Raw genomic sequence first — 12353 nt, 5'->3', positions numbered from 1 at the left:
TAGCAGATGTACAGCCCCTACACACAGACATGAGTATGTTTCATTAATGCGAGTTCATATAAATTCACAGCTCTTAGCACATACAAAACAACATCACGAAATGATGCACAGCTCCACGTTCACCCTTCACTAACCGCATGCATGCCAACACTCAGAACATCTGTAATAAAACGCGTGCATAAATTTTCAGCAAAACGCATATGGTTTTATTTCATCACAAATGCATTAGACTCACAACTCATCTGCCTGCTGCTGAGAAGGAGGAGAGATGGTGAAAAAAGAGCGGTAGGGAGCAAGGGGGGAGCGGAAACATTGACATTTTTATCATTTCATTGAATTTCATCTTTGTGATGGACGATCTGCCAGCCCTTTAATTTTCTCCTCTCAAATTATCCCTGCCAAGAGCCACACACAGACACGTGTGTGGAATTATGGGTTTAAAAATGCACTGATGCATCGCTTTGACAATACAAATCAGTGCATCACTTACATAACTTAACCAGAGACTTCCTAAAGAAAATATCAGCGCTTTTACTGCAACAATAGAATAATAGTTTAGGTAAGATTAGGTCTCAGTCTTCAAGATGCTGAATTGTCATGACACTCCGTGCAGGTCTTATTGAATCAACACACCGGGTGAATGTCAAACAGTGGTTTATAAGCCCTTGAAGAGCACTTATCGGCTCATTCCAAACCTTTGACGATTGGCCATGTTAGCAAATCGTAGATATTTGTGATCATATCATTCCAGGTGAAATGTCCTTATGATCATTTTGGTAGTTTAGGTTCTTCCCTGAAACTTCAGTTGTTCTTGCATACCCAAGAACATTTATGTGCATTTTGCTCATCTGCAAACTCTGTTGGTGGCATCGCATACAGTAAAAACTGGGTGTATTCATTTGAATTGTCCTGGTCCTCTAATACCGTAGCATCAAGTACAATTCAATCCACATGTATAAGAATAAGGACCCTCAAATGACTCATCTTTCCCAGATCCCAGTGTGCCTGCCCTCCTCTTAGTTAAACAAGACTGTACATCACTATACTTTATGGGGCAGTTTCCTCGGACAGGGTTAAGATCAATCCAGGATTAGGCCTTAGTTCTATTAGGACTTTTAAGTAGTTTTTACAAACATGTCTTACACAAAAAATACTGGTGTTCATCTTGATTTATATATATTTTAAAGGGGACATTTCATGAAAATCTGACTTCTTCATGTTTAAGTGCTATAATTGGGTCCCCAGTGCTTCTATCAACCTAGAAATTGTGAAAAAGATCAACCCATTAATTTTATTTTTGTAAACCATTCTCTGCAAGCATGTGAAAAAATAGCTCATTGAAATATGGCTCCCCTTGTGATGTCAGAATTGGATAGTACCGCCCCTTAATCTGCTCTATCCAACCACGGCACTACCATTTAGTGCAGAGTTCAGCTCATTTGCATATTAAATGACACTCACAAAAATTGCACATTTTTGCTTACACCTACAAGTGGTAATTTTAATATGTTATAATGAATTGTTTATATGGTATTTTGAGCTAAAACTTCACATACATGCTCTGGGGACACCAAAGATTAATTTTACATCTTAAAAAGTCTTGTGAAATGTCCTCTTTATTAGGATAAGCCCTGTCTGGGAAACGGCCCTTATATGTTCTGCCCTTAACTGTTATAGTCTAGCTCATTTGGTAGAGCATTGCACCAGCGGCACAAAGGTCAGAGGTTCAATTACTACGGCACACACAAACCGATACAAAATATATGCAAGTCACTTTGGATAAAAGCATCTGCTAAATGCATAAATGTAATTAACCACATGGCACAAGTAGGGCATAGTGATGCTTAATGTTTAAATACTGTATGTTCCTGACCATAGACTGCAAAAAAAGATGGATGACGCGACGTTGCTTCCTTCCATTGTAATGAATTGAAGCCAAAAATGCCCGACCATGGATGCTGCCATGTTACGTAAAAACGTCAGTTCGAAGTCAGGGCATGCTCAGAACGAATCATCCGTGGAGCCAGAGGTGGAGCCCTGGTATCAAACATCCGCCCAAATGCTAGCATAGAGACACAGCGCAGTTATGCTAATTTGAAACCACGCCCACCGGGGGGGACAATCCAACCGTCTCCATTCATTTTGAATTAGGTAAGGCTGCCTCCTTCTCATTTCAGGCTTATAACAAAAAACAGAATAAAGTTGCTGTGTGACAGTGTACATGCAGCTAACAAGTAAAAAAAACTGAAATACGTTTTTATAAGCTGTCGACACCAAAAAAAACGAGCGTTTAAAGACACAAAAGTGGATCGCCGTTTACGTTTCCTTCCAGTGGTCGTAGTTCTAATAATAGTAGTAGTACTATGAAAAGTTGCCTGTATCCCATTTTGTTTTTTTAAACGCTACTTTTTTGGGGTCGACAGCTTATAAAAACTTATTATAAAAACTTGTTTTCCCCCCGGTGGGCATGGTTTTAAGTTATAATGCGATGCGCTCTGTCTCTATGTCCAATTCAACCACTCCAATCATAACGACACGCCCCGTTTCTATAGCATCAAATTACTAGCTAAAATGAAACTTCTCACAAAAATGAACAATTGAACATATATCAGCGTGAAAACAACTACCTTAAAGGCCCAAAACAATTTTTCGGAAAATTTTATTGGAAGTGTAAATCATTTTTTTTATATAGATCCAAGTCCCATTCATTTGCATGGAGAGGGTGGGGTTTTTGTACTGCAGCCAGCCACCAGGGGGCGATCAAAGAGCCAGCGGCTTCTCTTTTCAAGATGTATGAGGCACACTTGTTCCTGACCAATCAGAATTCAACATACAGACATTACGATTACATCAGCACTGTTCTAATACCGATTGCTGAATTCCAGTGTCACCTTTCCAGACACATTCACATAAAACAACCCTCATGTACCTGGAGAAAGACCCTTGTTTCCTGGTCTCTTTTTCTCTCTCTCTTTCTCTCTCTCTCCCTCTATGTGCAGTACAGCTTGTGAATGAGTAATGGTACAGTCAGGCTAATAGTTCTTTAATGACTTCATTAAATTGTGTTTTGCGGCTTATGATCGCTGTGCCGATCTATCATTGAGGCTAATGCATGCACGTTTAGATGGGCCACTTTTATTTAGGAATTAATTCCACATCTCCAGAGGCCCGAGAGCAGAACACAGAGAGGGTCCGAACACTGCCAGAGATGTGAGAGGAAATAATGCCATGACTGCGCGTGTGTGTGTGTTTGTGTGTGTGATATAATGTGATTAGATTAGCTATGGGTCTAATGAAACCTGTGGTGATCCATCAGCATTATGTATGATTATATCCTCCAGCACTATTCATCACAATACAAACACAACCCCTGCAGAGTGAGAGAGAGTTTTGAGATGTTGCTGATGGAGAGGATGTGATGGCATTTTTTTTCCATCCTGTCTTTCCTTTTCCTCTTTAACACCTTTTTTTCTCGCCTTTTCTCCCCTCTTGGCTTTTCTTCACAGATGTGCTCTATTGGGTCTAACACATTTACCCCTCTCACTCGCTCTCTCTCACATTACAGACTTTTGTCTCTTTGTGTGTTGATCTCCTCCTATATATCACATTTTTATACTTTACTTCTTTTCAGTGCACATATGAATGTTTTGCATTTTGAAAACACTATTACTTATTTCTTGCAATATTCAAACTTCAACACGTGTCCACAATTGTTTTATATTTGCTGTCTGTGCTGCATAACTGTGCCGTCTTCAAGTATAAATCTATAGGTGCATTGATATTCATATGTTATTAGGGATGCACGATATATCGGCCCACATATCGTTATCGGCCGATAACTGCTTATTTTTAATATTATCGGTTATCGGTCTGATAGCAAAATTAGATGAAATGAAAAAGCCGATAAATGATGGATTATTTTGGTTTGTTGAACCACTTTACTTGCTCATTGCTGGCCATGTGGAGTTTTGATTGGTGCTTTCTGTGACATAGCACGAAGATGACACATGTTGCGGGCTTAAGAAGAGTATGCTAGTCTAGCGCAAAGAGAAGATGTCCGCGGTCTGGGAGTTTTCATTGTGAAATTAATATGAATATTTATCGGCCTATATATATATATTAGGGCTGTCAAAAGATTAATCGCGATTAATCGCATCCAAAATAAAAGTTTGTGTTAACATAACAAATGTGTGTGTGTGGTGTATAATTATTATTTATATATAAAAACACACCCAATTATGTATATATTTAAGAAAATTTTATTATATTTATATATAAAATATTTATATTCATATATAATATAAATTATATAAATGTATATACAGTATTTAAATGCAAATATTTCTTAAATGTATACCTGAATGTGTCGGTATTTATATATACATAATATTTAGACACAGTACACACACATATGTTATGTAAACACAAACTTTTATTTTGGATGCGATTAATCGCGATTAATCTTTTGACAGCCCTAATATATATATATATATCGGTTATCGGCCCCCAAATATAAAGAGTTATCGGTATCAGCCAAAATTTCCATATCGGTGCATCCCTATATGTTATTAATAATATGTTTATTTAAAAGACTGCTAAAGTAAAATAATTATTAGAGTTTTAAGGTATAGTTCACCCAGAAATGAAAATTCTGTCATCTGTTGACTTCCATAGTGAGTCAATGGTGTCCCAGATCCATTATAAATATTTATCAAAATATCTTCATTTGTGTTCAGCAGAGCAAAGAAATTCATACAGGTTTGGAAGAACTTGAGGGTGAGTAAATGATGACAGAAGTTTCATTTTTGGGTGAGATATACCTTTAAAATTTTATACAGCACATTTTTAATTCAGTATATGTATTCAATACAAAAGCATTTAAAACACATTAAATATATAGAGTCAGCATTTATGGCCTCCGTTTTTCTCTCTCTAGCAGTGAGAAATGACAGGAACAAGAAGAAGAAGGAGGAAAAAAAGCAGGAATGTACAGAGAGCTACACGCTGAGCCCGGACACAGAGCAGATGATTGACAGGGTTAGGAAAGCCCACCAAGAGACCTTCCCATCGCTTTGCCAACTCGGCAAATACACCACGGTGAGTGTGTGCGGGTTATATATACTGTAGCACTGCGAAACTCATTAAAAACTCACATGATATTTGCAATGATTTTGTTGGAGATTAAGTTGAAATTTAGCACCGTTGTGTATACTGGGATAGTTTTAAACATGCATTTTTAGGAAATTTAATGACCATGATAAAAGTATGCGTCACACGGATAAAATTGAGATTTAAGCCACTTTCAGTGCATTCAAAGTACCTATTCTCAGTCTGTGTACTCAAACCCTTGATGTTGTTGTACAGCGCTTGACTAGTTATCCCCATGCACCAAATTTGTCTCCACAAAAGCTGATGTCTAGCATTCGTGTGTGGCTTTTTCAGTCATTATTGATGCATCTATAAAACATTCACCGTATTCTCTCCGTCTGTCCCCGTATAGAGTAACAGCTCGGAGCGACGTGTGGCTCTGGATGTGGATTTGTGGGATAAGTTTAGCGAGCTCTCCACCAAGTGCATCATTAAGACGGTGGAGTTTGCCAAGCAGCTGCCTGGATTCACCACCCTCACCATTGCAGATCAGATCACACTGCTGAAGGCTGCCTGCCTCGACATACTGGTGAGAACCTGCGTCCCGAATGGCTTTGTCCTAAATGGGGTGCTTACATGAAGTGTCTGTGAAGTCTATGAGATCGTAGCGTGTCCCATTTGTCGTTTTATGACCCATTTCATTCGCTCAATGGGCTGTTGTTGTGCACCATGCTGTAAAATGAGCACATTAGGTCAAGTCAAACATGTCTGTGGTTGCTGCTCTAGATCCTGCGGATCTGTACTCGCTACACGCCCGAGCAGGACACCATGACGTTCTCTGACGGTTTAACGCTCAACCGGACGCAGATGCACAACGCCGGATTCGGACCGTTAACGGACCTGGTGTTCGCCTTCGCCAATCAGCTACTGCCGCTGGAGATGGACGACGCTGAGACTGGTTTGCTCAGTGCTATCTGCCTGCTGTGTGGAGGTACACACACACACAAACACGATCATTAAAAACTACTAAACAGATGCCTAGACTCTGTCTCATGGATCTCTAGTGTCACCCTGTGGTCTGGTAGTGGTATTGCATTCATGATGTTTGAGAGAATTGAGGTTGATCAAAGATTAAATGTCTTTCAACCATTTCCAAATCTCATTTAAATTCAAAATCTAAATAGAAAAAATATACTTATTATACCAAAGAAAATAAAGAATATGAAGCTCAGGTGCAATACCGTCTGACAAGTGCGTCTGACATGTTTTCTGTAAATTAGCATTTTTATCAGACTCTTAAAGGGGACATATCATGTAAAATCTGACTTTTTTCATGTTTAAGTGCTATAATTGGGTCCCCAGTACTTCTATCAACCTAGAAAATGTGAAAAATAACAACCCAGTAACTTAGTTTTGGTAAACCATTCTCTGCAAGCATGTGAAAAAATAGGTCATTGACAATTGTCTCCCCTTGTGATGTCAGAAATGGATAATACCGCCCCTTAATCTGCACTATCCAACCACAGCACTGGCATTTAGTGCAGAGATCAACTCATTTGCATTTTAAAGGACACACTCAAAACGGCACATTTTTGCTCACACCTACAAAGTGGCAATTTGATCATTTTATAATAAAATATCTATATGATATTTTGAGCTAAAACTTCACACACATAATCTCGGGGGACTTTACAGATTTATTTTACATCTAAAAAAAGTCTTGTGAAATTACCTGAGTCAGGGGTTGAGCAGATACGCACAACCAGCGCAACGTCATAGAATGTCTCTGAACAGGTTCACGCCCACTTTTGGGGGAAAGCAGAGTAGACCTTCCATTGACTTCCATTTAAAATAGCGGAACAAAGCAACGCTCGTACACAGCCAGCAGGCGTAAATAACTTATGAAATCACTCAGATTAAACATGTTGAGTAATTATCTGTCCACCCTGCCTGCCATAGAGCCCGAAAGATACATTAACACATTTAATTTGGTAAACATAAAAACATGTCCCTTTCATTCTCACAGCGTCAAATTTGTGTAACAATGATCCCTATTGACCAGAGGTGTCTTACCCGGACATTTACTCGTACCTCATCGAGTCAACAGGGAAGCAAGTGAATGATTTTACTTCGTATTTGAAAGTAACTTCGTATTTATTTATTATGTCTTTATATTTAGAGTAATGATTGCACTTTTCCGTCGAGTCATACAACTAACTGGCTTAGCGATATTTCCAGCAATCACTGGATGGCGTTGTTACACAAATTTGACGCTGTGAGAATGAAAGGGACATGTTTTTATATTGACCAATTTAAATGTGTTAATGTATCTTTCGCCCTCTATGGCAGGCAGGGTGGACAGATAATTACTCAACGTGTTTAAACTGAGTGATTTCATAAGTTATTTACGCCTGCCGGCTGTGTAAAAACATTGCTTTGTTTCGCTATTTTGAATGGAAGTCAATGGAAGGTCTGGTTTTTCCCCCAAAAAGGGGCGGTGACAAAATTTACAGTCAAGTTCCCGGATGTGCCGGTAGTCCGTATTAGCTTTCATGAAACAATGTAAAAAATTCATAATTTTCTTTTGTGTCAAATATAATTTCAATTTTTTTCCTTTCATGTCATCTCAAAAGCTTACATTTTTCATCATGTTTATTAACGTTCGGTCATATTAATGTGTATAAACTCACCCATTACAACAAACAGGCCAGACATCATTGGAGTAGATCTAAACAAAGTTATATTTGTGATTGTGTACAGATCGTCAGGACTTGGAGCAGGCAGATAAGGTGGATGTACTGCAGGAGCCTTTGCTAGAAGCACTGAAGAACTACGTGAGGAACAGGAGGCCACACAAACCTCACATGTTCCCTAAGATGCTGATGAAAATCACAGATTTGAGAAGCATCAGTGCTAAGGGTGAGTTAGACAGTGTGTCAAACTGCTGTTGTGAGTTATGAAGCACTTCACATACCTTTCCAATAGTTAACACAGGAATTAAAGGATTACTCCACTTTCATAAAAAACTGAAAATTTACTCACCCCCATGTCATCCAGGTTGTTGGTGTCTTTCTTTGTTTATTCTGGAAGAAATTGATTTTTTTGGGGAAAATATTCCAGGATTTTTCTCGTTTTAGTGGACTTTGTTGGACCTCAACGGTTTGCGGTTTTAATGCAGTTTAAAATTGCATTTTCAACGCAGCTTTAAAGGGCTCTTAACGATCCCAACCGAGGCATAATGGTTTTATCTAGCAAAACCATCATCATTTTCGACAAGAAAAATAAAAATCTGCACTTTTAAACCACAACTTCTCGTCTTGCACCAGCCGTATGACGCACCAGCACGACCTTACGTATTACGTAATCATGTCGAAAGGTCATGCGTTACATATGTGAAACGCACATTTGTGGACCATTTCAAACAACAAACTGACACTTCCTTTAATTGCCGGTTAATGTTGATATAGTAAACAGAATGAGAATTTCAGTCCGCGTTTGAGGGTGATTAATTGTAATGTGAATATTTTAATATTCTTCTGTCTTCTTTAAAATTGAACTTTTAATTCTATGAATAGATTTTGAGTTGATGTTCTGGATAGGTTTTGTGAAAGACATAATTTTAGAAATTGTTAAATACAACAAAAAAAGCGAAGTCAACATTTCTAATTAATCTTAAGTAGTTTGCCGTAACTATAATTGATTTGTCCTCTCCCCTGTCTCTCAGGAGCGGAGCGTGTGATCACCCTAAAGATGGAGATTCCAGGCTCCATGCCTCCTCTCATTCAGGAGATGTTGGAGAACTCCGAGGGTTTGGAGAGCTCTGCAGGTGGGGTGAGCTCACGGGCCGCAGGCGCGCCTCCGGGTAGCTGTAGCCCCTCTCTTTCCCCGAGCTCCGCCCAGAGCAGCCCACCAACACAGTCACCGTGACAATCGGCATCATTAGCCACTACGGACAGATAACCGCGTGCCTGACCCGACAGCGGACGTGTGTTCAGAAGCGCACTCTCATGTTCCCGCCCCTCTACCTGTGCTCGTCACACACTAATATGAGAGGCGTGTGTTCGAGGTTTTCTTCCCTCCTTCTCTTTGGAGAGATGAGACTGTGATTTGCATCCCTCCTCGTTTACACTCTGTTACGAAGTCCCTTTCGGATGAAGGCAGGAATGCCGCTGGAGGAGCGAAGATTGCGTTGGACAAAACGTGCAAGAAATAATGAACATGCGTATAGAAGCAAATTCAGGATAAGACTTCTGTTCTGATTGTTATGGTCTGGACTTCTGTTTTCAATCAGTGACTGATTTCCTACAACTGAAATATATATATATAAATATATATAGAGAGAGAAAACATGGAATGATTGTGACTGAACTGAATGAAATATGGACTTGATGTAAAGATGCAAATGTACTTACTCTTTGTTTCTCTTTATGCTAATGAAAGGGAAAATGGAGAGTAACTTTGTATAGACTGATGATGTTTTTTCACGGAGAAAAAACATTGAAAAGAATATTGATTTACACTCATAAAACGTGCACAAAAGATATAAAAATGGTTGCAGAAATTAGCATTTGTGTTGTGTGTTTTTTTACTCTTTGTTACTCTAGATACAAGCAATACCTCAATGAATCAAATCTTTGAATAAAATGTGTTTTGCTTGAAATAATAAATTTGACAGGATTCTTAATAGCTAATAAGACATAAAATAGAGGCTCTATGTCATATACATGAACCATGATTTGCTACTACTATCACTGGCGTGTGGTATTACAGAGGGAGGTACATTTTTATTAATTTTGTAATTATTTGACATAATTTAAAAATAGGTACTGAGTAGTATATCGTCAATAATTTTGGTCTGTTTTTTCCAGAAGAGAAAGACTGTAAAATGTAAATCTACTGTATATCTGCTCAAATGTAAAATTTAGTAGTACACTACTGACTTGTGTTTGCCTCAAAGCTAAGAGATATGGACAATTAAAGCCGAACAGTTCTATAATAGTTTTTAAAGGGACATATTAAAGGGGACATATTATAAAATCTGACTTTTTCCATGTTGAACTAAAATGTTTCCCTACCAGTTAGTTTTTACGGCAATACGTATTTCCGCCATTATCCACCATTATGCTCTTACACAACTTATAAAACCCGGAAGTATTCCCTTATGGCAAACTGTTCAAACTCCGTGTATGTTTTGAGGATCGCACTGAATCTGATCTCTATCAAAGGTCATTTACAATTTTTTTCTTTTTGCTTAAAATTTGGTATTTTTGAAGAAACTTACTCATATTTGAGAGGTGATAAAAAATGAGCAAATGAATGTTTTTTTAAGCAATATATTTAATGTTTATATATTTAAAGAAGAACACTTTCTGGAGTGCTATAATTGGGTCCCAGTGCTTCTATCAACTTAGAAAATGTGAAAAAGAACAACCCAGTAAAGAAAATAATTGAGTTTCTTTTGCAACAAACCACCATTATGGCGATCAGTGTTTGCATTTTAAAGAACACACCCAAAAACAGCACATTTTTTGCTCACACCTACAAAGTAGCAATTTTAACATGCTATTATAAATTATCTATATGGTATTTTGAGCTAAACAATCAAAGATGTACTCTAGGTACACCAAAGATCTGTTTTACATCTTTAAAAAGTCTTGTGAAATATCCAATTTTAAACATTTTCTTGGTAATACTTTACAATTATGGTTGCATTTGTAAAAGGAATATTCCATTTTTTTTAAAAGACAAATCCAGATAATTTACTCACCACCATGTCATCCAGGGTGTTGGTGTCTTTCTTTGTTCGGTCGAGAAGAAATTGTGTTTTTTGAGGAGGGCATTGCAGGATTTTTTTCATTTTAATGGACTTTAATAGACACCAACAATTAATACTTAACTCAACACTTAACAGTTTTTTTTTACGGAGTTTCAAAGGACTATAAACAATCCCAAACGAGGCATAAGGGTCTTATCTAGCAAAACGATTGTCATTTTTGACAAGAAAAATAACAAATATACACTTTTAAAGCACAACTTCTCGTCTAGATCCGGTCCAGCGCGACCTAACGTAAATGCGTAGTGACATAGGGAGGTCACGTGTTACATATATAAAACGCACATTTGCGGAACATTTTAAACAATAAACTGACACAAAGACATTAATTAGTATCAGTTGACATAGAATAACGTCGTACGGTCCTCTTTCAACACACTTGTAAACACTGGGGCGGAGTTTCGCGTTTGTCTTCTATGACCTGTTGACGTCATGACGTATTGCGTGGGGTCACGCTGGCGTATCACGACCGGATCTCGACGAGAAGTTGTGCTTTAAAAGTGTATATTTGTTATTTTTCTTGTCAAAAATGACAATCGTTTTGCTAGAGAAGACCCTTATGCCTCATTTGGGATCGTTTATAGTCCTTGTAAACTCCGTTAAGAAAAACTGTTACGTGTTGAATTAAGTGTTAATTGTTGGTGTCTATTAAAGTCCATTAAAATTAGAAAAATCCTGCAATGTTTTCCTCAAAAAACATAATTTCTTCTCCACTGAACAAAGAAAGACATCAACATTTTGGATGACATGGTGGTGAGTAAATTATCTGGATTTTCTTTTAAGAAAATTGAATATTCCTTTAACCTTAGTTAATGCATTAGCTAACATGAACTAACAATGATAGATACTTCAAAAGCATTTAAGTCCATCTTAGTCCATGTTAATTTCAGCATTTACTAATAAGTTTTTTTTTAATCAAAAGTTCTATCTTTTTACATTAGTTAATGCATCATGAACTAAAATGAATGATTGTATTGGCTTACATTAACAAAGATTAATAACTTACAAAAAACTATATTACTTATTATTACAGTAGTTAGTACTTAACTAATAAATTCATTTCAACTTTGAAAATGACTTGTTGCTATAAAGTTGCTATAAACTAATTCAACTTTATTTTTATTATTTAAGTTATTTCAACTTTATTTTAATAATTTATAGCAACTCCTCACTAGTCAAGAAAGTTGAAATTAATTATTAAAATTGATAAAACTTAAAAATTTGCAACAAGGATTTTTTAAAAGTGCAGGAATAGAGGTGCTACAGACACCCAGAAACAATACACTGTTTTTAAACTTAACCACATTTTACATATGTTGTTACTGTTGTTTAGGAATAATTGTGTCTGTGGTCCTCTCTTTATATCACATTTACCAAACACCTAGTAGAGGTCATTGACGTGTAAATGTGGAAGGAAATGTGTTGATCTATT

General features: G+C 37.3%; 1 protein-coding gene across 5 annotated transcripts in view; it reads left to right on the top strand.

The window, feature by feature from the left end:
* raraa (retinoic acid receptor, alpha a) overlaps window positions 1–9652 on the top strand; it is a 203804-nt gene extending 194152 nt beyond the window's left edge. For 3 of the 5 annotated variants that reach the window (XM_055175224.2, XM_055175223.2, XM_055175227.2), the window contains 5 exons: window positions 4937–5097; window positions 5501–5677; window positions 5875–6079; window positions 7849–8007; window positions 8813–9652. In XM_055175224.2, coding sequence (XP_055031199.1) covers window positions 4937–5097; window positions 5501–5677; window positions 5875–6079; window positions 7849–8007; window positions 8813–9015 — 905 coding nt within the window. In that variant the 3' untranslated portion in view covers window positions 9016–9652. The remainder of the gene's footprint in view (window positions 1–4936; window positions 5098–5500; window positions 5678–5874; window positions 6080–7848; window positions 8008–8812) is intronic. The other 2 variants (XM_055175226.2, XM_055175228.2) reach the window with 1 other exon arrangement.
* The last annotated feature ends 2701 nt before the right edge of the window (window positions 9653–12353 follow it).

Source organism: Misgurnus anguillicaudatus, chromosome 4 (genome assembly GCF_027580225.2).
Source record: "Misgurnus anguillicaudatus chromosome 4, ASM2758022v2, whole genome shotgun sequence".
NCBI lineage: Eukaryota > Metazoa > Chordata > Actinopteri > Cypriniformes > Cobitidae > Misgurnus > Misgurnus anguillicaudatus.
Note: the sequence above shows the minus strand (reverse complement) of the source record. Positions and strands in the feature narration are given on the sequence as shown.